This window comes from Prionailurus viverrinus, chromosome B3 (genome assembly GCF_022837055.1).
Source record: "Prionailurus viverrinus isolate Anna chromosome B3, UM_Priviv_1.0, whole genome shotgun sequence".
NCBI classification, from domain to species: domain Eukaryota; kingdom Metazoa; phylum Chordata; class Mammalia; order Carnivora; family Felidae; genus Prionailurus; species Prionailurus viverrinus.
In genome coordinates, this window is record NC_062566.1 from 77,297,538 (window position 1) to 77,323,390 (window position 25,853).

General features: G+C 33.1%; 1 protein-coding gene across 4 annotated transcripts in view; it reads left to right on the forward strand.

Annotated features, from left to right (window-relative positions):
• The window catches only part of ARHGAP5 (Rho GTPase activating protein 5), an 82,327-nt gene extending 57,155 nt beyond the window's left edge, over positions 1 to 25,172 (forward strand). For all 4 annotated transcript variants that reach the window (XM_047863125.1, XM_047863124.1, XM_047863127.1 and 1 more), the window contains exons 4-7: positions 12,166 to 12,243; positions 14,967 to 15,098; positions 15,820 to 15,925; positions 20,210 to 25,172. In XM_047863125.1, the coding sequence (XP_047719081.1) occupies positions 12,166 to 12,243; positions 14,967 to 15,098; positions 15,820 to 15,925; positions 20,210 to 20,537 (644 nt within the window). In that variant the 3' untranslated portion in view covers positions 20,538 to 25,172. The remainder of the gene's footprint in view (positions 1 to 12,165; positions 12,244 to 14,966; positions 15,099 to 15,819; positions 15,926 to 20,209) is intronic.
• Positions 25,173 to 25,853: the final 681 nt, after the last annotated feature.

Here is a 25,853-nt window from a genome sequence, read left to right on the forward strand (position 1 = left end):
GTCAGCACAGAGCCCAGCGTGGGGCTGGAACACATAAACCGTGAGATCATGACCTGAGCCGAAGTCAGATCCTTAACCAACTGAGCCACCCCAAGCACCCCTGTAATGTTTTTAGTACACAAGCAACATCATTCCATGCAATAAGATAGTTGTCTTTGGAATTACTTTTTATGACCTGTCATATTCTAACATCTTGATAATCATAGTTTGTTCATTTATCCTATATTTCTGAATTAAGTCTCCACAAACATTCACTATTGGCAGTTATCCTTTCATATATACATGTTTATATGCTTGTATTTCTGGGTTGTTGTTTTTTCAGGAAAAAATGTTAAGACACAAGTTTTCTATGTGCAACCCCTAATGGTAGAAAGTATGTAACATAAAATAAATGGGGAGATAATATATTGAATGTGACAAACTAATTACTGTAACTTGTCTAATGTGTGACCTTGAGAAAGTCATTTCACTCTTCAAAGCTTGTTTCCTTTGACATTAAGGCCTCTAGTCAGTTATGTTGAACATGGAATGAAAATGATGTCTGAACTAAAATTTTTTTTGATTTAAGTAATCTCTACACCCAACATGGTGTTCAGACTCACGGCCCTGAGATCTAGAGTTGCATGCTCTACCGACTCAGCCAGCCAGGCACTCCTACATTTAATCATTATAGTAAAGAAAGTAACAAAATGAAAGATTAGAAAACTATTGTTGTTTTTTCTCCTATATTAAAGATTTAATGGCTAGGAAATATAGTGACGTTTTAATTCAGTAGATTGAAGTTACAATAATTAAATAGTAAATAATAAAATAATAATAAATACTGCCTTTAGCCTTATTATTCCTGTAGTAGCCTGTGCCTAAAATGTTACTTACCATTCCTAGAAGATTCTTACTCCATTGATGTTACTTCTTCTTTATAAGCTTGATGCATAGATTTTTTTTTTTTAAAGAGGAATTTTAGGTTTACAACAGAAATTTCCCATATATCTCCTGCTCCCACATGTGAACCCCACCCCCACCGCACATTACCACCTTTACTCACCAGAAAAGCACATTTTTTTTTACCAAGGATAAATCTACATTAACACATCAAAATCACCTAAAGTTCATGGTGTACATTAGAGTTCACTCTTGGTTTTGTATATCCTATGGGTTTGGACAAAAATTCTCTGTGCTCTTCTTCATCTCTCTCCCACTATCCCTAACTCTACTGTAGGCAACAACTGATCTTTTTATTGCCTTCCATCATTTTGCCTTTCTACACTATCATATAGTTGGAATCATATAGTAAGTAGGCTTTCCATATTGGCCTCTTTGACTTAATAATATGCATTTTAAGATTCTTCCATGTCTTTTCATGGCTTGATAACATTTCTTTTGGTACTTAACAATGTGCTAGTTTGTTTATCACACACCTACTGAAGGACATCTGAGTTGCTTCCAACTCCAGCAGTTATGAATAAAAATGCTGTGAACATTGTCTGTAAATTTTCATGTAGACCTAAGTTTTTAACTCCTTTGGATAGATAACAAGGAGTGTGATTGTTGGATGGTATGTTTTGTAAGAAATGCCAACCTCTTCCAAAGTGCCTGCAATTTTGCATTCTCACCAACAATGAATAAGACTTCCTGTTGTTCTGTATCCTTGCCAGCAATTGGGGTTGTCAGTGGTGTTATTCTAATAGGTATGTAATGGTATCTCATTTTAGTTTGCAGTTTTCTAGTAATGTATTCTGTGGAACTTATCTTCATACATTGTTTGCCATCATCATATCCTTCTTCATGGTGTCTCTTAAGGTCTTTGGTTTGTTTTGTAATAGAGTTTTCTTATTACTGAGTTTGGAGAGTTCTCTGTATATTTAGGATAATATTCCTTTATCAGATGTATCTTTTATAAATATTTTTTCCCACTTTGTGGCTTGTCTTCTAATTCTCAAGATATACTGTCTTTCACAGCACAGAAATTAAAGTCCAGTTTATCAGTATTTTCCTCAGGGATTGTATTTTAAAAGCATCACCATAACCAAGGTCATCTAGGTTTTCTGCTGCTATCCTCTAGACATTTTATAGTTCTGTGTTTTACATTTAAGTCATTTAATTTTTTACATTTGTAATCCATTTTGAGTTCATTTTTGTCAAGGTTGTAAGGTCTATGTCTAGATGCTTGGTTTTTGTTTTTTTAATGTAGATGTGTAACTTTTGTAGCACCATTAGTTGAAGAGACTATCTTTGCTGTGTTGTATTTATTGCCTTTGCTCCTTGGTTAAAGATCAGTTGACTTTTAATAGATTTCTGTTTCTAGGCTCTCTATTCTGTTCCCTTGATCTTTTTGCATGTGCTTTCCTCAATAATACATTGTCTTGTTTACTAAAGTAGCTTTATAGTAAGTCTTAAAATCAGGTAGTGTGAGTCCTCCAACTCTGTTCTTCTCTTGAATATTGTGTTTGCTTTGAGTTTTGACTTAATCTTTATATAAAATTTGGAATCAATTTGTTGGTATTTATAAAATAATTTGCTGGGAATTTGGGATTGCATTGAATCTGTAGGTCAAGTTGAGAAGAACTGACATGTTGACAGTATTGTGGCTTCCTATCTATGAACATAGGATATCTGTCCACTTAACCTAGTTCTTGGAGTTTAATTCATCAGAGTTTTGTGGTTTTCCTTATATAAATCTTACTCATGTTTGTTGATTTTTTATATAATTTTGGGGAGTGCTAATGTAAATGGTATAATGTTTTTAATTTCAAATTCCATTTGTTCATTGATATATAAAGAGAACAATTGACTTTTATATATTAACCTTGTATCCTGCAATCTTGCTGTAATCACTATTAATTCCAGATTTTTTGCCTATTGGTTTTTTACATAGATGATCATGTCATTTCTTCCCAATCTTTATGCTTTTGATTTCCTTTTCTTGTTTTATTGCTTTGGCAAGTATTTCTAGGATAATGTTGAAGGGCATGGTGAGAGTAGACATCCTTGCCCTGTACCTGATCTTAATGGCAAAGTTTCTAGTTTCTTACTGTTAAGTATGATTTCAGCTGTAGGTTTTTTACAGTCTTTATCATATTAAGGAAGTTGTCTATTCTTGGTTTACTGAGAGTTTTTATCATAAATGAGTGTTAGATTTTTATCAAATGCTTTTTCTGCATATTGGTATGATTGTGTGATTTTTCTTTTTTAGTCTAATGATTTAATGGATTGATTAATTGATTTTTTTAATATTGAACCTGCCTTGCATATGTGGGATAAATCCTACTTGGTCATAGTGTATAATTCTTACACATTTTTTGATTAAGTTTGCTAATACTTTGTTGAGGATTTTTGCATCTATTTTCATGAGAGATACTGGTCTGCAGTTTTATTTTCTTAAAATACTTTGGATTTATAAGTTTTTTAGCATGTAAAAAATCAGCTTGAGACTAATGGACATATTACCTCAGCATTTGTTTTAAGACTCAGCTGACATGTTGAATTATATACTGTGTCTTATTTTATTTTTTCTGTTACATGCATATTCTAATACATAGCACATAGTAGGCATTGTATTAAGGGATATTAAATTCTGTTTCAAATCAAAACATATCATAGTAGGTGTCCACATGTTCATATTTTTTCTGCATTTATGAAGTACACCATTAATTTGAGGAAGATATAGCTGTCCCATTTAGTGTTCATCTCATTTATGCATACTCTGTTAGACATTTTGTTTTAGGCTTGGGGCATCATGTCTAAGAGAATAATTCCCAGATCTTTTTCTCACATCCCAGTGTTTTCCTGTATTCCTGACTGCCTACTAAACATTTCTATTTGGATGTAATATCTTGGGTTTTATTAAAATTTAGTTATTTTTCCTTCAAGCCACTTCCTTCTCTTAATTTCCTTTTTTCTGATAGTGCCAGTTTGTTTTTCCCAGTTTTGTGGGCGAAGGCATTTCATTAATCTGAGTCCTCTTTCACCCTTTGTGCCCACTCATATGCCATTAATTGCTAAGCATTGCCCTTAGTATTTTTCTTACATCTCTGCTCTAGTGTCACTACCATATAAAGATCTTTTTTAAAAAATCACATGTATACTGTTATTGCTTCCAGTCCCTACCCCCAGATGTCTCTTCTACTTAAAAATATTGAGCCCTTAGGAGAAATCAAAACAACTGAATTCCGTAGCCTAAGAATTGCTTTTAAAATCTTAAATTATTTTGGTTGCAAGAAACTAAATGCAAAAAATACGCTTAATTGAAAGCATACTCATCTGTGGAAGCCAAGAGTCCACCCCAGTGGACTAGAATTCAGGTAATAGTATCATCTGTTTTTCTGTGTCCTTTTCTCTCTCTTAGACTTACCTTGTCTATTTACACATCCTATATTTTTTGTTTTAATTTTAATTACATCTTAAACCTAACCAGATATCTTTTAGTCTCCAATTCGAAATTCTCAGAAGAGAGAATCTTATGAGTACAACATAGCATATTATATTGACTAGTTTGTTGGTTTAGCATTACCAGATAATCAAATTATTTAATTTTTTAAAATAACCAGGGGCACCTGGGTGGCTCAGTCGGTTAAGCATCCAACTTCAGCTCAGGTCACTATCTCACAGTTTGTGAGTTCAAGCCCTGTATTGGGCTCTGTGCTGACAGCTCAGAGCCTGGAGCCTGCTTCAGGTTCTGTCTCCCTCTCTCTCTGCCCCTCCCCCACTCACACTGTCTCTCTCGCCTTCAAAAATAAATAAACATTAATAAATAAATAAAATAACTGATTAATGTAGAATATGTGTTGTTTTGTCTAAATGTATATTGCATTGTGCAGTTTTCTTGAAATATGATTTTGCCTTAATACTACTTTTTTTTTTTTAATATTTTTTTTTCAACGTTTATTTATTTTTGGGACAGAGAGAGACAGAGCATGAACGGGGGAGGGGCAGAGAGAGAGGGAGACACAGAATCGGAAACAGGCTCCAGGCTCTGAGCCATCAGCCCAGAGTCTGACGCGGGGCTCGAACTCACGGACCGCGAGATCGTGACCTGGCTGAAGTCGGACGCTTAACCGACTGCGCCACCCAGGCGCCCCAGTACTACTTTTGACCCATCTACTTCCCTCTGTGGTTTTACATTTCTATCAAGCAATAAGAATACATTTTTTATTGTGTAGCATCTAGCTTGAATAAGCTTATAGCCTACCAATTATTCTTTTTTTTCCCCACAGGAGCTTTTTAGGGTGGTTTTTTTTTTTTTTTTTTTTTTTTAGGTAAAAATCATATAACCTATAACTTAACCATTTGAGAAGAGTACAGTTCAGTAGCATTTAGTACATCCACAGTGTTGTGTAACCATTCACCTCTAATTAGTTCTAAAATATTTCATCACTCTAAAGGAAATCCTGTACCCATTAAGTATGCAGTTATTCCTCATATTCCACGTTTTGTTCATCCATTCATGGCTCTTTGGGTTACTTCTGTTTTGTGTCTCTTGTGAATAGTATTTTTATGAAGATGTGTGTACAAGTATTTCTTTGAATACCTGTTTTGAGTTCTTTTAAAGTATATGCCTAGGAGTATGTCTAACTTTTTGAGGAATAGGCCGTACCATTTTATATTTCTGCCACCAGTGTATGAGAGTTTCCATTTCTTCACATCCTTACCACCTCTTGTTGTTTTCCTTTTTTTTTTTTTTTTTTTTTTTTTTTTTTTTTTTTTTTTTAGTATAGCTGTAATTCCTTCATTCCTGTGTATGAAGTTACACCTCTTTGTGATTTTGGTTTACATATCCCTAATGGCTAATAATGTTGAGAATCTTTTCATGTGCTTGTTGGCCATTTGTATATCTTTGAAGATGTATCTTTTGCCAATTTTTACATTGGGTTGTCTTTCTGTTGTTTGGTTATGAGAGTTCTCTGTATATTCTGGGTATTAGACCCTTATCATGCAAATGATTTGCAAATGTGTTATCCCATTTTATAGGTTGTCTTTCTTCATAATGTTTTTGATGCAAGTTGTGAACTTGGTAAATGTTTCTGATGAAGTTGTAAATTTTCATAAAATTTATTTTTATTTTGTTCCTATTGTATTTTAAGATACATGTCTGCCCATTAACATAGATTTATAATTCTTGTTTCTTGCATTTTTTTTAATCCTAGAGAAAAAGATGCTACAAATCAAAATTGCAGTACTACTGGTTTATAAAAAAATTATCTGTAACTACTTTTATTTTAGTTATTTTTTTGGTGTGACTTCAGGTTAGTGTCTGATGCATTATTTCAGCTTGGAGGACTCTAGCATTTCTTGATAAACTTTGTCAACTTCTGTTTACCTAAAAATGTCTTAATTTTTTTCTTCATTTTTGTTTTGCCAGAATTCTTGGTTGATAGTTACTTTCAGGACTTTATATCATCTTACTGCCTTCTGGCCTCTGGTTTCTGAAGAGAAATAAGCGTTAATCTTAATGTGGATTCCTAGGATATGGTTAAGTTTCTCTTGTTTTTTTCAGTGTACCTCTTTTTGAGTTCATCCTGCTTGCAATTTGTTGACATTCTTGGATGTATGCATTTGTGGGTTGTTGGGGTTTTTTTTTTTTCCATATTTAGTTTTAGCCATTATTGCTTTAAATATTTTCCTTTCCATTTAGGAAAGACCTTGCACATGTGTTGGTAAACTTGATGGTGTCCCAGAAATGTCTTAGGCTCTGTTCATTTTTCTTCATTCTTTTCTCTTTTTGCTCTCAGACTGGATAATCTCAGTTAACCAGTCTTTAAGTTCACTGGTTATTTCTTCTGCTTGCTAAAATCTGCTCTTAAACCTTGCCAGTGAAGTTTTCATTTTTGTTACTCTACTTTTCAGTTCCAGAATCTCCTTAGTTCTTACTATAATTTCTTTGTATTTATTGATACTCACTTTATTGTCATCCCTCTGGTTCCTTTCACTTCTTTGTTCATGCATTTTTTTAAAGAGTTGATTTAAAGTCTTTGTGTAGTACAAAGACTGGGTTTCCTCACAGACAGTTTCTGTTCATTTCTTTTTGTTCCTTGAGCATACCATATTGTTTCTGAGCATACCAGTTTTGTTTCTTTCTATGCCTTTTAATATGTTGTTGAAAATAAGGGGTTTTGAATTTTGTGTTATCTCTGGATATCAGATTCCCCTCCCTTACCAGGGTTTTTGTTGCTGTTTATTGGCTATGTTTGCTTGTTTGGAGACTTTCCTAAACTACTGTTTTAAAGTCTGTATTCTTTGTCATTTGTGGCCACTGAAGTCTGTATTCCATTAGCTTAGTGGTTAGCTAGTGTTTTGACAGTTTGTTTAAATGCCTGAAGTCATTGGGAAAAAAATTCTTTCCAAGTCTTTGCACATTGTGTTCGCTTACTCTTTTAACACTTACCCAGGCCATTTATAACTCTGCTTGAGCCTTCACTTCCAGCTTGAGCAGAGCTTGTGGTTAGCCAGAGGTGAAAGTTTCTGATCTTTTCAGGCATTTTCTGAGGATGTATCCGGCTTTCGGCATGCATGTGGGCTTCTTGATTCCCCCCATATACGTAGACGCTTTTAAACTCCGTAATCCCCCACTGTCTCCTTTTGCCAACATCTTCCATGATAGGCTTTCCCTCCCATTGCTGATCCTGTTGTTCCTGTCTCCACATTGCTGCAGCCAGTACTTGTGCCTTTACATGCCAGTGAAGCCACCTCAGCCCTGGGAACACTTCAAGTTGAGTGAAACATGTAAAAAGCCCTTGTGTTGTTCCATCTAGGAGACTGGTCAAAACCCGTCACCATAGTTCCTTAAGAATACGATCTGTATTGTTTCCTCTGGCACTTGTAACCTTTGCCCAGAGTGCAGGCTGCCATCATGGTTGTTGCTAATCTGAAGTATAAGGGTATGGTGGGTGGATAATTAAAAGCTGCTTTCTTCACCAAGCCTTCTAGTGGTTGTGATTTTCTTTTTTTTTTTTCTTTTACTAGATTTCATCCTTCCGCAAAAATTGGTACACTTTTTGACAGCTCGTTAGTTGCTTTTTTGAGGGAAACAAGCCCTGAAATTCCCATTTCCATCTCTTTACTTATGCCATTTCCACGTGGATGCATTTGTCTTAATTTATGTGTTATTTACACATTTTACTTTTTCTCTTACACACTGTAATCTATTTTGTGGCTTAGTATTATTTCATCCTGAAGGTACAGAAACAGGCTTTGAAACTCTTATTTCATTTTCTTCATTAGCTCAGATAGAGCTTGGACCATTTTAGAACTTCAGATACCAATAAGTTTGTACAGCACAAGGGTTAGTTACTTTTCTAATAAAAGAAAAAAAAAGGATTTGGCTTAAAGTTATTTTCAGTTTCTACATTTTTATATATAGTTTCAGAATATTGGAATATATTTCTAATGCCTTTATTTATTGCTTGGAGACCCATGATAGATACCTTGGGTGATTTTAAGTCCAAGTAAAACTTTGATAATTCACGTCTTGATAATTGAGCTGGGGATGTTTTTTCATTTTTTTTTTACATCATTTAATTATTAGTAAATGGAAGGCAAGATTTTTAGTGTAGATGATTAAGTACCTTAAAATTTTCACTAAACAAGTAATACTAAATGCTTATCTCTGTCAGGAATTGTCAACCTCAGTTAATGACATTTGGAGCTATTTAATCCTTCATGAGAGGAGCAGTCCAGGATACAATTTAATTTAGGTGTATTGCATTTAGTGATCATGTCTTTTTCAGCTCATTTATTTATTTAATTTTTTAGATGTTTTTATTTATTTTTGAGAGCGAGAACACATGAGCACGAGTGGGGGAGGTGAAGAGAGGGAGACGCAGAATCTGAAGCAGCTCCAGGCTCTGAGCTGTCAGCACAGAGTTCAGTGTGGAGCTTGAACTCGTGAATGGTACGTTCATGACCTGAGTCTAAGTCAGAGGCTTAATTGACTGAGCCACCCAGGCTACCCTTTTTCAGCTCCTTTAATTAAAAAGAATTTTTGAGATTATCTTCAGACTTTTAGCCACTAGTTTTAGACTTCATTGATTTTTTTAAATCTAATTTCTCCTGTGTTTATTGGTTGACATTTCACTATATAAATGAACTACTCGTCTCCCTCAATTTGAATATCATGTTTCCTCATTATTAGATTTGAATTATGCATTTTTGTTAGAAATACCATCCAGGTTGTTGTATCTTTTTAAGTATGTCATAACCTGTTGAGACAGTGTATCAGTTTGTCCCAATAATTTTGATTATTTGTTGGTGTCTGCCATATTTCTTCATTGAAATTAAAACTTTAATTTAGTAACTTTTTATTTATATTGGTATGAGTTCATGTGTTCTTGTATTCAATGAGTTATAATGCATTAATGTTACTCAGATCATCCTAGCTTAGACTCCTTCATGAATTCTATGTCCTTTGAAGATACATCTCTATAATTCTTTATGTACTTCCTCAACTTTCTGGCACAAGATGTACCAGGCATGGCTTATACTTTCCCTGATTCATCCTTGGAATCCACCTTTTCTCCAAATTGCTCTGGTTTGTTTTGGTAGAGAATGGTATTTAGAAACCAATATTGGGGCTACTACTTCTGGACCATCTCAGCAAAAAAAGCTAAGAAAGCTAAGAAATGTATGTATGTATGCATCTATACTTATTTCTGTAGCAGTTTGTTAAAAACCATGAATTTATGTTGTTACCTTCAATTTTAATCTAACACCATACATTACATTTAATTCTAGTTCCCCTTTTGTTATTAATTCCCTTCTTGAACAGTGAGAATCCATGCTCCTTTTATTCTTCACATATTTACTCATTTGCTCAAGTCTGAAATATGCAAAAAGTATACATACTACTCTAGATTTGAAACCTGCTAAGTAGAGTTCAATAATTTATCACAATTTTTCAAAAATTTTTAAGGTCCAATTACATAGAGTGAAGTTCACCAAACTTAAGGGTACACTTAGATTGACATGTGACAAATTCATTCCCCTGTTTAATGCACACACCTGTCAAGATACAGAACATTTTCATGACCCTTTATGTCTCTTTCCAATTGCTTTTCCAAACCACCCAAGGTAACTCGTCTAACTTCCCCCAGCCCCCACTTATAGATAAGTATTACCTTTTTTAGAACTTGATATAAATGGAATCACATAAATAAATTCTTTTGTGTCTGGTTTCTTTCAGTAATCACAGGTGAATTCATGTTGGCTATGTCAGTAAAACCTTGTAACATTTAAATAACATTAGGGGCGCCTGGGTGGCACAGTCGGTTTTAAGTGTCTGACTTTGGCTCAGGTCATGATTTAACAGTTCCTGAGTTTGAGCTCCATGTCACCTGCTGTGCCAACAGCTTGGAGCCTGCTTCTGATTCTTTGTCTCCCTCTCTCTGCCCCTCCCCTGCTCACCCTCTGTCTCTTTATCAAAAATAAATAATAAACATTAAAAAATTTTTAATATAGCAACATTAGCCCATGAAACTTTGTCAGATTGGATTTTTTCTTCCTTTTGTATGTTCATGAATTTCTGAATATTAACATTTTCCTCCCAGCATGAGATATACTTCATTCTTCTTTCATATTGTTATGTATTCTTTGTAAAGACTAAAATAATTCTAATAACTAGGTAAGAAATTAGAAGGAATTAAAAATACGTTGTCCCATGGAAGCTGTGACATTGGTCAAGGAATAAGTTTGAGATAATCTACTTTTTCATTGATTTGGTTTGTTTTTATTTTTTTGTAACTCCTGTGATCAGAAGAGTATATAATGCCTTACGAAAATGAGTCTTTTTTAGAAGTGCTTTAAGAAACTTCCTGTTGAGCACAGACAATAGGTATAGACTTTTGGCCAGTGACATAAATGTTAGGTCTTTTTTTATTGTCCATAATTCCCTGAGGCCTTTCTTTTTTCATTCTTTTTCCCCCCTCCTTTTCCAGTATAAATTTCTTTATGTTGTTTAGTCTCTGTAATTTCTATTGATTTATTTTCAAGGTCACTCGTTCGCTGCTCTGTCGTCTCCATTCTATTTCTTTTCCTTAGTTCTAAAGTTTCTAGGTCTTACTATATTTCTGATTTTTTATGAAACTTTCAATTTTTTCAAGTGTGTTTATAATTGTTCATTGAAATATTTTATGATAGCTGCTTTAAAATCCTTGTCAGATAATTCCACAGCTGGCACCTTTGTATTGGTACCTGTTAATTATCTTTTCTCCTTCATGTTGGAGATTTTCTTGGTTTGTGGTATGATGAATAATTTTAGCTTTATTATTGTATCTGGGTCATTTTGGATATTATGCTATGAGACTTTGGATCTTCTATTTTAGTGAACCTCTTCTGACTGCACCAGCAGTTGGGGATGAAAGCCCTGATGCCCTACTTGGTCTCCATAAGCCTCTACTGACACTACCACGGTGGGGAGGGTAATTTCCCTCTTACCTCTAGATTCTGGTCTCTATTCACCCCTATTGACACCCCAGGAAGAGGAAGGGGGGGTGTATGCCATTTTTACCGCTGGGTAGAAGAAGTGGAATTCTGATCTCCCTACTGGGTTACCACTTGTGTGTGAGGAGTGGGTTTCATGGTCTTCGGCTAGAGGAAGGCAGTTCTAATAAAAAAAATGTTTTGTTTTTGCTTTCTGAGGCTACACCTTTCACAGTCCTTCCACTTGAGAGAGCAAGCTTTTCTTGTGGTTGGTTTTCTGTTATTTTTTCTTTCTCTTTTTTTGCCTGTGCTGTGTGATATTTCTGGGTTGAAGCTTCTCTGTTGTCCAGTCCAGTATATATGAGGCAAAAAGAAACCCCAGAGAATTCACTATCATTTTGTTTTGCAAATTCCAGTGTCATTAGACAGTCTATCTTCTCTCCACCATTCAGAATCTTGATGTTTGCTTTTTATATATTGTGCTCAGGAATTTTAGCTATACTTAGTGGAAGAAATAGGAAGAAACATGTTTTTTCATTTTGCATGGAACTGGATGTCCTAAATGATTTAAGAGAAAAAGTGGTCCATTAAGAATTTCAAAACAAATGCCCCAAAATTTTTAATTCTTAATAGTATTTTACCACCATATTTTTCTAAGTTACTAAGATGTGTTTAAGGTTGAGTGTATTCTGTTGTATATATGTATGTATGTATGTATGTATGTATAAAAGCTTATATATTTCTTTATTCTTATAGGATTATGTACTGAAGGACTTTACCGTGTTAGTGGGAACAAAACTGATCAAGACAATATTCAAAAGCAGTTTGATCAAGGTGAGGTATATAAAATACAATCATTTTTAAATTATTTTCCTTACTGAAATTTCATGGTGGGAAGACTGATTTTTATAAGGAAGTGGGATTTGGGGGAGGAAAGAGTCTTGAAGCAGGATTTTAAATGTGTGATAGAATATTTACCACAGTCAAGAATAGGAGAGCTATAAATCCGTTACCAGAATTAGAAAAGCAATCAATTGACTTAGGACAAATCAGCATCTTTCTAAGTCAGAAATAATACTTATTTAAAGGTGCAGTTTAATTTTTTTTCCATGCTTTAGGGCCAGCTAACCATTAGGAATTAAAAAGAAATCAAAGTTTTAAATGTAGAAAAACTATAAGCACTATGGAGAAAAATGAGTGAATATTTTATAATCTTGGAGTATCAAGGCCTAAACTTGATATGAAATGTAGAAATCCTAAACAGGATGATAACCTGGACTACTATCTCTGTGTGAGATAGTGGATAAAACGTAAACAAAACCGGGAGACAAACTATAAACTTGAGGGAGGTGTGGAATAATCTTGGATGGAATAAGCAGTTCACATCAGAAGAAAGAGACCAAAGAGTATATGAAAATATGCTCTGTCTCTATGATTTGTAGATACAAACACTCAAATAAAAAGAGTTGATTTTGATTTATTATCAGAGTGAAAAGATTGTTGACAGAGTGTAGAGAAGCAGGTATGTTGTACACTGTTGGTTGTGGATACCTTTTGAGAGGTAGTTCATGTATAACTATTAAAATTCAGATACTTTGCTCCAGATATTCCACTTATAAATATTTATGTTACAGAAGTCTTTGTATAAGCTTACCAAGATATACTTGAAAGAGCATTTATAGCAGTGTTGTCTCAAATTTTTTTAAAGAGAGGAGGGGACCTATCCACGTTCTTTATAAGTGGAATACTAGATTCCTGTGTAAAATCGTGTAGATTTATGTGTGTTAAAATGGTAAAATGTCAGTTGTTGAGTGGTGTGAAAGCTTTGGAAGTATTTTCTATATATAGGACTTCATTTTAAATTTGTGCACTTTCACTTACAGTAATTAAGGAATAGGTTATAGTCAATACTATGGCCTCTTGAATTATACTTCATGGTTTTGTTTTCTCGTTCTGTCACTTACTGTGCCTAGGGCAATTAATTTTTCTAAACCCTAACTTTTTCATATCTAGACTAGGAGTGATAAGAGGAACTGGGATGAATAATGCGATAATGAAGAGTTTTCTGTGCCACACACCATATCAAATATTCATCGGATAGCTCTTGTTATAGAAAATGTAGCCTAAGAAAATAAGCTTTAGTATATAATAGTGTTTATCATAGCATCTTTAATGTTTTTAAATAAAATATAAATGTTCAGTAATAAAATATTATGTAAATTGTTAAATCTTGGGGAATATTTTGTGGTCATTATAACCATTTAGGGCAAAAGGTTATTAATGGGTTAAGGATGTATGAATTCTTAGTACTGTTCTTGCAAATTTTCAATTATGTTACAATTAAATGTTACCTGGTACACACAGGAAAGGTTTTAAACGTTTGCTTGTGAAATTTTAATCACCTTAGATAATGCCTTGAAAACAAAATCCAGTATAAAAATGTATTTATGATTTTTCTAGTTTTTTTTTTTAATGAATAAAAAGGGATGAAAGGAAACATGCCTGAATAAATAAAATGTAAATAGTGATTGTTTCTAGGTGATGGGGGTAATTTTTTTCTTGTTGTTGATCTGTGTTTTTACATTTTCTGTCATAAATATCAAAATTTGATATCATAAATAATCAAAATTATAAAAAGAAAAAATCTTTTAATAGCAAATTAACCTTGTGATACACCTTTAGTATATTCCATTCTTGTTTTTTAAGTCAGAACTTCACTGAAAAGGGTTGAAATGAAACTATTCCATACAAAAAAATCAAGTGTAAGCTAGAAGGTGTAAACTCACTTGATTTCAGCAAGTAGAAGTAGAAGGTTTAAACTAAAATTTATATGCTTAATTCCTATCTTTTGTCTTTTTGTTTTTTTATGGCCTTTTTAAAAGTTTGTTTTGAAAGAGAGAGAGTGGGGAAGGGGCAGAGAAAAAGGGAATCCTGGTAACTCAATTGACTGAGCCACCTAGGTGCCCCTGTAAAATAGCTTATGTAAACAAAATATTTTAAAAGGTAGGTATTAGTGAATGCTAATGCTCTATAACATACTAATAAGCCTAACAGCCTTTTACATTTGCTGTAGTAGAAGATGCTTCCTGCTTGGTTCTCTCTTCCCTTATGTAGGCAAACTTATTAAAACAGAGTAGGAGGGGCTCCTGAGCATCTCAGTTGGTTGAACATCTGACTCTTGATTTTGGTTCAGGTCATGTCACAGTTCATGAGATGGAGCCCTCATCAGGCTCTGCACTACTAGTGCAGAGCCTGTTTGGGATTCTCTTCCCCACTTCTTTCTCTCTCTCTCTCTCTCTCTCTCTCTCTCTCTCTCTCTCTCTCTCTCTCTCTCTGCCCCTGTCCCATGTGCTCTCTATCTCTCTCTAAAAAATAAATAAACTTAAAAAAAAAAAAAAAACACATTTGGGGAGGGGTGAATCAGCCTGTAAAGAAACACGGCTGAGGAGAAGACTCTAATACATTTGGATCTATAAGTACCTATATTTAGCGTATCTCTCTTATAATTAATTAAAATTTTATTATATAAATTATAAATTTAAATTTTTGTCTTGTAGATCATAATATCAGTCTCGTATCAATGGAAGTAACAGTAAATGCTGTAGCTGGAGCTCTTAAAGCTTTCTTTGCAGATCTGCCAGACCCGTTAATTCCATATTCTCTTCATCCAGAGCTATTGGAAGCAGCAAGTAAGTTGTAAGCCTCCTTTTTTGGAGAGAGATGATGATGGTGGGTTTAATGTACTGATTGCTTTGTGTTAAAATCATCCATGCACTAGAATGTGTAGCTAATAAAAATTCAGCTTATAAGACTCTTTCTTAAAGGTTATTTTCCTGCAAGTAAACAAAATCAGAATCCGGGGGAGTGATCCCCAGAAATATTTAGTTGTAGCTGGTCTCTCAGGTGACTCAGTGCTTCTAGCAATTTGAAGATCATTGTACTAGAAATTTGTGATTTGTATTTTTATTTCAGACTTAGAAGCTGTGTAAGAAAATTAAATGAACTCTTCATGTGAATGTATCTCTAACATATTTCAGTAAAATATTAACCTTTGTATGGTGTGTACACATGTGTATTTAAGTTTTTTAAAGTCAAATTAACTTTGGCCTCATATCTTAAGTCATTTTTTGCAAAAGTAAGGTAGGAAAGTAGGTGCTTATTCAGTATAACCATTTTAAATTTTATCATCTCTGAGTCAGTTTGACCTTGTGATTAGCTTTACATGCAAAAAGGCTATTGTAATAGATAATGTATTTAGCAGGTTTCTTAGAACATTTTGTTTTTGTTTACTTATTCTCATATGCTTCAAACAGATTCTTCATTGTCTTTTACAGTAAGCAAAGCAGGAAGCTTTATCAAATATTTTTAAATGTGTGTTTCAACAAATTCCTTCCTACTTTGATTTTACAGAAATCCCAGATAAAACAGAACGTCTTCATGCATTGAAAGAAATTGTTAAGAAATTTCATCCTGTAAACTATGATGTATTCAGATATGTAATAACACATCTAAACAGGTATTTTTATTTTTTGTTTATGCAGTTGCACTGTAAATTTTAAACTTCCAATTTTAAATTGGGTTAATAATAAGATAGAGAAAATGAGACAAACTAATTTTAAATATAGTTGAGTTTTGGGTCTTCTCTGGATTTTTAAAATAGACTTTCACAACTTATTTAAAGAAAGGTATATGATGGGGCGCCTGGGTGGCTCAGTTGGTTGGGCGTCCGACTTCAGCTCGGGTCACGATCTCACAGACCGTGAGTTCGAGCGCTGCGTTGCGCTCTGGGCTGATGGCTCAGAGCCTGGGGCCTGCTTCTGGTTCTGTGTCTCCCTCTCTCTCTGCCCCTCCCCCGTTCATGCTCTGTCTCTCTCTGTCTCAAAAATAAATAAACGTTAAAAAAAAAAATTAAAAAAAAAAAGGTATATGATTGTGACTCTTTTAGTACATGTAATGATTATATAAATAGTATAGTAAGTATATTATATAAGTAGTAAGAATATTGCTATTATTCAACAGTTCTCTTCTACAGACTTAGAATTTTAGGTATGAAATGACTCTTAACCAAATGAACCTATTTGAAGTTGGAAAAATTGAGGTTTAAAGAGGGAAATTAGATACTCAGTGTCACATAATTAATAAGTGACACATCTTATGAGTAAGACCCCAAGTCTCTTAGAGGTTTCACTTAATTTTTATATCACACTCTGTTGCTTTTGTATATCTTGCTTGTTTTGTTCGGGTATAGCCCACAAAGTGAAATTTTATCAGAAACTTAAATTCATATTACCGTCCATCCTGTTAACCTGAAATGCAGGACATTAATCCTGCACTAAAATCTTAAATATGTTAAACTTCAAGCGTATCCTTTTTTGTAAAACGATAACTCTCTTCACAATACCATTTATTAAGTGAAAGGCAGTATTGTGTCATAGCTTAAAGCTCAGACTGTTGAGTCAGAGAGGCTCAGATGTGAAACATTTTTATTAGTTATGTGACCTTAGGCATATTACTTAACCTTGCTTAAGTCTTCATTTTCTCAACTATAAAAATGAGAAATATAACACCTCACAAAGTTGTTCTTAGGACTAAATAGAACTACTAGTATTTGTGCTAAGTTTTTCAAAAGTCTGCTCCTTATAATTTCTATTGACACTAATGAAGTTTTTTTTATTTTAAATTATAACATCAATATTGAAACCCAAGTACATTTCAGTTTTGTATCTCTTAAATGTTTAAAGTTTTATTGTTGCAATCAGTGTAGTATAAAATTATATTAAGGTTTCTAGTAACTATTCTCTGAAGTCTCCCTCCTTGAGAAAATACCAGCATACTAGCATTGTCATAAAATTAGTGGAGTATCATCTTTTGAAAATTATCATACAAATGGTTCTTGAAATGATAACAGATGTGTACATGGTACTGTTAGAGACCTTACCCAATATAGAGTGTAAAGATGGTTTGTGAACATATTATTGTTTGGCCATTTTAAAGTGCTGAAGTAAGAATTGGTGCTTTATTTAAAAAAAATTTTTTTTTTTAGTGTTTATTTACTTTTTGAGAGACAGAGTGTGAGCAGGGGAGGGGCACAGAGAGAGGGAGACACAGAATCCAAAGCAGGTTCCAGGCTCCAAGCTGTCAGCACAGAACCTGATGTGGGGCTTGAACTCATGAACCCTGAGATCATGACCTGAGTCATAGTCAGACGCTTAACCAACTGAGACACCCAGGCACCCCAGAATTGTACTTTATTTAAAAGAATAGAGAAAAAAGACCAAGGGGAAAAGCATGGTCAGAGAAGCATAGTACTAGTCCACTAGCAATATTATTTTAGACAGTACCATGTTTGGCTTCAGTAATACAACCATACAGCAGCAGAAGCATACATGATGTGTTGAGGAATGGCAGAGGACTTTGTGATTCCAGTAGAGAGAAGGAAGAACAGAGTAAGAGGTAATTACGGTCAGAAAGGGAAGAGAGACAGTGTGAGATTATATAGGACAGTACTTCTCAGAGTGTAATATGTCTAACTTTAATCTTTAAAATGTTTTACTGACAAGTTGCTTATGAGTGTATGTCGCTAAGCACACTGTTGACTTCCAACTGACATTTGTGAGGAGGTGAGGAATGAGACTTTCTTAATGGAAATAGCATTGCATGCCTGTCACTCTGAGTGGTAGGGGGACCACTGGAGAGTAAAGCAGAGAAATAATATCATCAGACTTAAATTTTAAAAGGATTGGTCAACCAGACTGTAATGGGAACTCTGTGTGCTAAGTGTTCTTAAGAGTGCTAGGGACATAGAAAGTGAATAAAGCAGTCACTCATTAAGTTCTAGTATAAGAAATGAATGATAAATAAATATATAATAGATGATTGGCAAATTGCAGAAATGAATCCATGGAGTTACTCTTTCGTTATATTCTCTTTCAGCCTCCATATTCAGTGAGTTCCTGTGTTGAATCACTTTTTTCTCCTCTAATTATTTTTCCTATTTGTTCCTGTGCCACTGCTTTAGTTTAGCCATTATCATTTCTCATTTAGGTAACTCTAGTTTCATTGTAATTAAGCTCTCTTCATGCCAGTTTTCCTCTTGATCCTCCTGTGATCGTGATCTAAGAATGATCTTTCTATAAAGATGTTTTTTAATTGAATAACATCCTATATCCTAAAGAAAAAAGTGTTCAACATTAAGTGGTCTAGTTCTCACTTACTCAGTTACGCCTTCTTTCTCTAAGTACACAACACAGCAAGTAGCTGGATTAATAGCATTTAATCAGAGGTATCAATTTGTGCCTGTCATTACATCTTAATATGACTGCCTCAGTTCTCAAAATGTAGTCCTCAAACCAGCAGTAGCAGCATCACCCCAGAACTTGTTTGGAATGCAAATTATCAGGTCCCACCCCAGACATAATTATCAGTCTCTGTTTTAACAAGCCCTCTAGGAGGTTCTGATACACACTGAAGTTGAGAACCACTGTTTTGACTGAATTACCTTCCCTTCCTACCATTTTACCAATTGCCCATCACTCTTAACTCAAACATCAGACATTACCTCTTCAAGGAAGCCTTTCCTAGGCACCCTCATCTCTTACTTGGTACCTTTCTTTTGTAGACCTGATGCCCATGCTGTAATGTCTTTCAACTTTATAGGTGTTTTTGTTTTTTGCCTTTCGTTTTTTGTTCGGTTTTCTTTTTTCAGAATCTACACTTGTCTACTGCATAGAAACACCTGAATGGACCCACTATAGTTAGTTAACTTTATTCTGAATATTCTAATTTTGTCTCTTAACAAATAGTAATAACTTTTACCATAGAACACATATTTTTAGGGCATATTACTTTACCTCAGATGAACAATTCCTGTGGTTGGGGGAAGTGGTTTCTTTGGTTTATATTTAAAATATTTTGATGTGCAAATTTAATTACGAGATTTTCCCACTACCTTCCATCCTGGATTATTTCTTTATGTGTGGAAGAGCATCAGATAAAAATACTAAGATTCTTCCCCAATTTAATAATTTTGATTTATAATTTAAGATTTTTCTCTTAGGTTTCTTATTACAATGGTAGAAGTGCTTGCTCACATATTTAAAGAGCTATATGTAAATCTGTTAATACAATGTATAATCATTTATAAATTCTTAAGTAAATTCTTAAGTGATAAATTCTTATTAAAATTTTAAGAATTTTAAGGTGGAATGTGTTTCTGTGAACTGTTGTCTTTCAAATTAAATTTGTAGCAAGGTACAATATATTTAATGATGGAAAAGATTCTTTTTTGCAATATTAGAAACTAAGTTTTTTGAAAGTTGAAAAGTCTGTTGGTTGGAGGATATGATAATTTTTCTAAAGTTTGATTTTTCCAAGGATCAGCGAGCTGACAATACCACGGTTTGTCTTTTCATCTTTCATAATAGTCAAGGAATTTGGATATGCAGTTAGAATTTTCGGTCTCTGTTGCCAGAAACTCATTAAAATTTGTCACGTGTCCTCCTTACTCTGAGAAAAAGGTTTTTTTTTTTTCACACACATTAAGGAGGTTTCTATACATAAATTATAAAACCCCTGGTACCACGTTTTTTAAAGACTATCTTTGATTTTTCACAAGGAATGGATTTGCTGTCTCCTGTTACTAGAATGTAGTTGAAAATCTTAGAATGCACAAGAAGAAAGATGGTTTAAATTTGAAGTTAAGATAAAAAATTTTTAAAACTAAATCATCTGAGATCTCTGATACTTAAATTGCCATGAATTTTGATTGGTTTCTAATTGTTTTTTCCTATCATAATTTCAGGGTTAGTCAGCAAAACAAAATCAACCTAATGACAGCAGACAACTTATCCATCTGTTTTTGGCCAACCTTGATGAGACCCGATTTTGAAAATCGAGAGTTTCTGTCTACTACTAAGATCCATCAGTCTGTTGTTGAAACATTCATTCAGCAGTGTCAGTTTTTCTTTTATAATGGAGAAATTGTGGAAACTGTGAACACTGTGGCTCCTCCACCACCTTCAAACCCAGGACAGTTGGTGGAACCAATGGTACCGCTTCAGTTGCCACCACCTTTGCAACCTCAGCTGATTCAACCACAGTTACAGACAGATCCTCTTGGTATTATATAAGTACGAATTGATTGCAGACAGCCTGAATTTGGACAAAAAGCAAATCTAGGCATGCATGTTTCAGGGTTCAGTAGTATACTTGATTTTTCTTACAGGTAATTCACAGTCAAAATGATGAGACATTTTCTCTTTGAACTATATGGTATAATTCCTTAGTCATTTACATTACAAATCTAACATGTGATAAGCATGACTGGAGAGGTTTAATTTTTATAAACAAAAATAGCTATAAAATACAAAGCTGCTGTTGCATGCAACCTTATTGCAATCAGTATATCATTCCTGTGGCATTTTCTGTCACATTATATTGTGAATAAAATTTTTCTATAGAAATTAAATGATTTAAAAACTCACATATATGAAACATTTAATGCTTTTCAGCCTGCTTTATGGCTGATTTTGTTATTTGATGTGCTGATTTGGGCAACTTAATTTACATTTTAGCAGTCTGTGTAGATAACTAAAAGCCCAGTTAAGTATTTTATAATTTCAGGCTACTTATGCCATGCTTGGGATGTTGTTTGAAAGAAAGAAAAATACACTTATCATATTTCTGCACCTTCATCTTTACTTCTAAATAAACCTGTGGATGATTTGATGAGGGGTAAATGAACATATTTCTTGTACACGCATACCAAGGATATACTTGTGGCTAAAGTGAGTTGATAATATTGTGCAAAGGATAGTTGTCACCAACTCATTTCTTTATGGTCCATAATGAAATAAACATCTTGTATACTGTTAATTCTGTAAACAGATGCATGTTCAAAAGATCTATGATGGTCTTGTAATCTTAATCTAATATATTTTAGATATTTTAATTTTTTCCCTCTTGGGAAATACATTTAGTATAGTGTAGAAAATACTTCATGACATTTTCATATAAGGTTATATAACTTTTCGTACATAAACATGAAATTTGTTGTAGAAAATTCTTTAAACCAAACATTTTAATCTAGGACTTCAATTTAATCTGTTCCTTGAATCTATTTTTATGTGGCCCTTAAAAACATATCCAAAAATCCATTGCTAATATAGCAATAAAAATACTTTGGGTACTGACAGCCTCTTTGGAGTGTGTATATATAAAGTTGCAAACTTGTATTCATATTCTTTTCTGTGATATGTTGTACTAAAATCCAAAATGCTTTTGCACCATTTTTTAAAACAATTTTTTCTTTTGATGTTGGTACCAGATTTGCTGTAAATGATTGCTGCTTTGGGGGTTAAACATTATGTTAGTAAAGATCCAACCAGAACACTAAATTATGGATAAAAATTTCAGAACTGGTGGCATAAATTTTTTTAGGCTTTATTCAAAATTTGTTTATTACCAAACCATGCCATTTTTTTCTGGAAAGGAAAAAAAAAATGGTTTGTTTTTCCTTGTTAGGTTATCTTTTCCTGTAGGAAAGAGGAAATTCTTTGGTCCGTGTTGTAATCCTCATTCATAATACAATTTTAAGGTTGTCTTATGTGTATTATAGTAAATAGATGATTTTGAGATTGGAGGCTCCTAAGAGTTTGATTTGCTCCATTTTCCCCTAAAATAAATACCGTCTTTTCCAACTGTTATGTCCTAGGTATTGTACTTCTAATTTTAACTTCAGAATCAAGATGTCAACATCAACCAGGCTGCTGTTGAAGTACATGTATATTATAAATTATCTTATTTGTGTTATACTCTTACATGTTATTATCTTTTCTAAGAAAACAAAGTCCCTATTATTCCTATTGCAAAGCACACAGGAATTAAGAAAGTACAGTAATTTTTAAAAAGAAAAATCCGGTAAATGTAGTATTCTTAACTTGTTCTATATTACTTAATAACCTATTGTCTATATAGCTTTAATTTATAGCTGTCAGTTTAACATTGGCATGTCTGGCAAAGAAAATTAAACTTTAAGAGTTTTATAAACTGTTTCTAGGTTGCTAAAGAATTTATTTTTCTACTATATATGGTATAGACAAAGCTCAAAACTATGTACAGGAAAAAAGCCTGACTATTTCTTTTGGAAGTAGGCTGAAAAGAGAATTTTCAGAACTGTTCTTGTCTTCAGTTCATTTGGTCATGACTTTGCTATTGTAATATGTGAATCCCAGTTTATTTAAGCTATTCTCTTTTATACTTTGTTAATTTAACTTTCATGTACATTAAGTACCATTTTTGTTATTAAAACTAGCATTTATCATTTTCCACATTAACTACCTTACACCTTCCCCAAAACTTATCTCCACTTTTCTATGCATTCTATAATTGATTGAAAAGCTTCATAGTGGGTCATTTAAAATTCTACATTTGGTTCAATTAACCTATAGGTTTCAGTTAATTGAAAATTAAAGTACAGTTTAAAGCTCAGTCTGTTACACTGAATTGATTGCGTTTGTTTTTGCCAAGGGTTTAGATATGTTTTTAAATATTAGAAAAATAATTCTAAGAACAGAATAATATAATTAAACTTTGCTTTGGTAAGTTACTGGAAGGTCTTACTGTTTAGGGACATATTATATATGAGACTTAAAGGATGAAAAGGATATTAGATAGTCTCATAATTATGGGTAAACATTAAGGCATTATATTTTACAATTTTAAATAAAATTCCATCTACACACATGTTGCCATTGTTTCATTTAAGCTTCAGTGCTTGTAGTTACTACAATATTGTACTTAACAGTGGTTAGGTTAGCAATATAAAGATGCATAGTGGTACTCCTTTTCAAATTTTTAATAGATTTATTGGAAGTCAAATTTTATTCAACAGACACTAGGATATACAATTGATTTTAGAACAAAATTCCAGGCATAATGTATTTCCATTTGAAATGGTATTTGTTTAGTGCTTTTTCCCCCCTAACATTGACGGTGTAAATACTGTGTAGGTAACCACAATCTAACTTAGCCAAAAAGCAGCTTTTATTTTCCATACTGTGTGTAAATAATGTAGACCCTTTTTTTTTTTTTTTTTTTTTAGGTACTGGAATTTAATTTCTAATATCTCTTAGATATAAACAAAAGGGAACAATTGGAATAAGATTTAGGCCTTAGCTTCCATGGTGATTTTTAGTTTTTTATACGGTAATAATTGTGATGCTATTTGTCAACTGGATATAAATATATATATAATTTTAAAAAGTCAAAAGTGCTTTGTTTCTTTGTTTATAATTAATGTAATTTTGTGCTTCACCCACAGGATGCTGCAGTAAATTAAATATCAGTGAAGCTTCTTCTGTATAAAGAATGCTCTGAATAAAACATTAAGAAGCTGTGTAATTTTAAGTTATAGTTGCCTCTAATTTTACCATTTCATTGGTAAAAGCTATTTTCTTTTTTGTGTAAAATAGGAAAATAAAAATAAATTTTTCAATATGATGAAAGTTTTAGTAGGGAGGTATATTACTAAGCTTTTATACTATACCATGAGAGGAGATCCAAAATTCATTTTGGATGTACACATACTGGTGAAAATTTAGTTTTTAAATGTTAAGGAAAAGATTGATTGCACAGATTTCTGATTCCACTGTTACCTGGACCTGAATTTTGAGCTGTGGCTAGACGTTCTTTTGAGCCACTGGAAATATTTTGAAGCCTATTTTAGTTTATTAGCAGAGCTGCTAACATTGAAAAATATACTTTTGTTTTCTCTTAATTGGTTTATGAATATTAAGCCAAACTTTTTGGATGTATGTTCTCATATTCTGTGGATCTGATGAAGTCTGACTTTAATTTTTGTTTTTCTTGAAATTGATAATTTTAATTAATTACCTTAATTCTTAGGCTGAACAATTTCTGATTTGTTTCAACAGTTATGGGTTTTATTTACTTTTTTATTGTATTTGAATTCTTGACGTTCTCAGCAGCCTTTTCAGTTTCTCAAATGTCTGAAAATAAAATTTTCTAAGATTTAATAGGGGAAGGAACCACTCTTCAAAATGGATTTCTTATGGTAACATCGGTGTGTAGTTGAGAAAACTGTACAAGCATTAATATCTCATACCCAATATCCAATCATTAGATATCCAAGTACTGTGATCTCTTTACATTAGTTAAAATCGAATTAACAAACTTTGAGAATATTTACTATTAAGTTGAACCTTGTCATCATCCTATAAGCATGATTTCCATCCCCACCCCCAATATTTTATCTCTGTGGGTGTGGGGGCACGTAGGTGGGGGGATCCACAGATGTCATACTAGTTAAATCTTAAAGTGTTTAATATTAGTATTTCATAGAAATTTTTCAGGCAATAGAAATGATTTTGGAAGGTTAATGGTAGTCAAAGTTTTAAGATTTCAATCATTACTGTTTAATATATAAAATTTATAAACCCTAAAATTAATACAGTGCTAGCAATTTTGGTTGTCATTTTACAAGTAGTGCTAAGATCTACAGTAAACACACTGAGTAGTTGTCACAGAATTTGTAGTTTAGAAACACTTGTTTAATTCCCACAGTGCTGATTTTCTATTCAATTTTATTCGCCTCGTGTAAAAATTATGAACATTTTAATAATGGCTCTTCTGTTCTAAAAGTTTGCCTCATTTTTAGTTAAGATTCTCTTAGTGTTGTGACCTATTTTTTCAAAATTATTTTGTATTATATTTTATTCCAATACAAGTGATGTGGGCTTTAACAATTGACCTGTTTATTCATTGCTTCACTAGTTCATACAAGTTAGTTGTAATTATGTGTCTCCACTCACCAGATCATTTTCTTGTGACCTTAATAAACTAAATGTTTTGTCCTAATCATTTAATATGTTTTAGGTACTTGTAGTTCTTAAAAGATCTTACCATTTTAAACATGGAGCTCTTATTTTCTTTCCCTTCTCTTCAGATTCTGGTATTTCATTTTATCCAAATAATTGTCTTTGTAGGGGTTAGTGAAGCTACTTTATATGTAATACCCTAAAATTACAAGTAAAATTAGAAGCAATCCACACTATCCCTTCTGTTATTATTTGTGTAGGACTTGAGTTATTTTAAATGTGTAGGTGAAAAGATTTTAAAAACAGAACAAAAACTGAAGCTATGAGAACAGAGTCATTCGATACTCAGTTAAATTGATCTCTTAGAAATTTCATTTTCAGATTTTTCATTTTTGTTGGTGTTCAGAAGTTTAGTTGCCAAATGTTTTTGGTTTATAGAGAGAAACCATTACCAGTGATGCATTTTTCAAATACAAACTAAAATGTATCCAATTCTTTAGTTTCAAAATGATGGTAGAGGGCTGCCTGGCTGGCTCAGTCTTTGGAGCCTGTGACTCTTAATCTCCGAGTTGTGAGTTCGAGCCCCACATTGGGTTGTAGAGATTATTT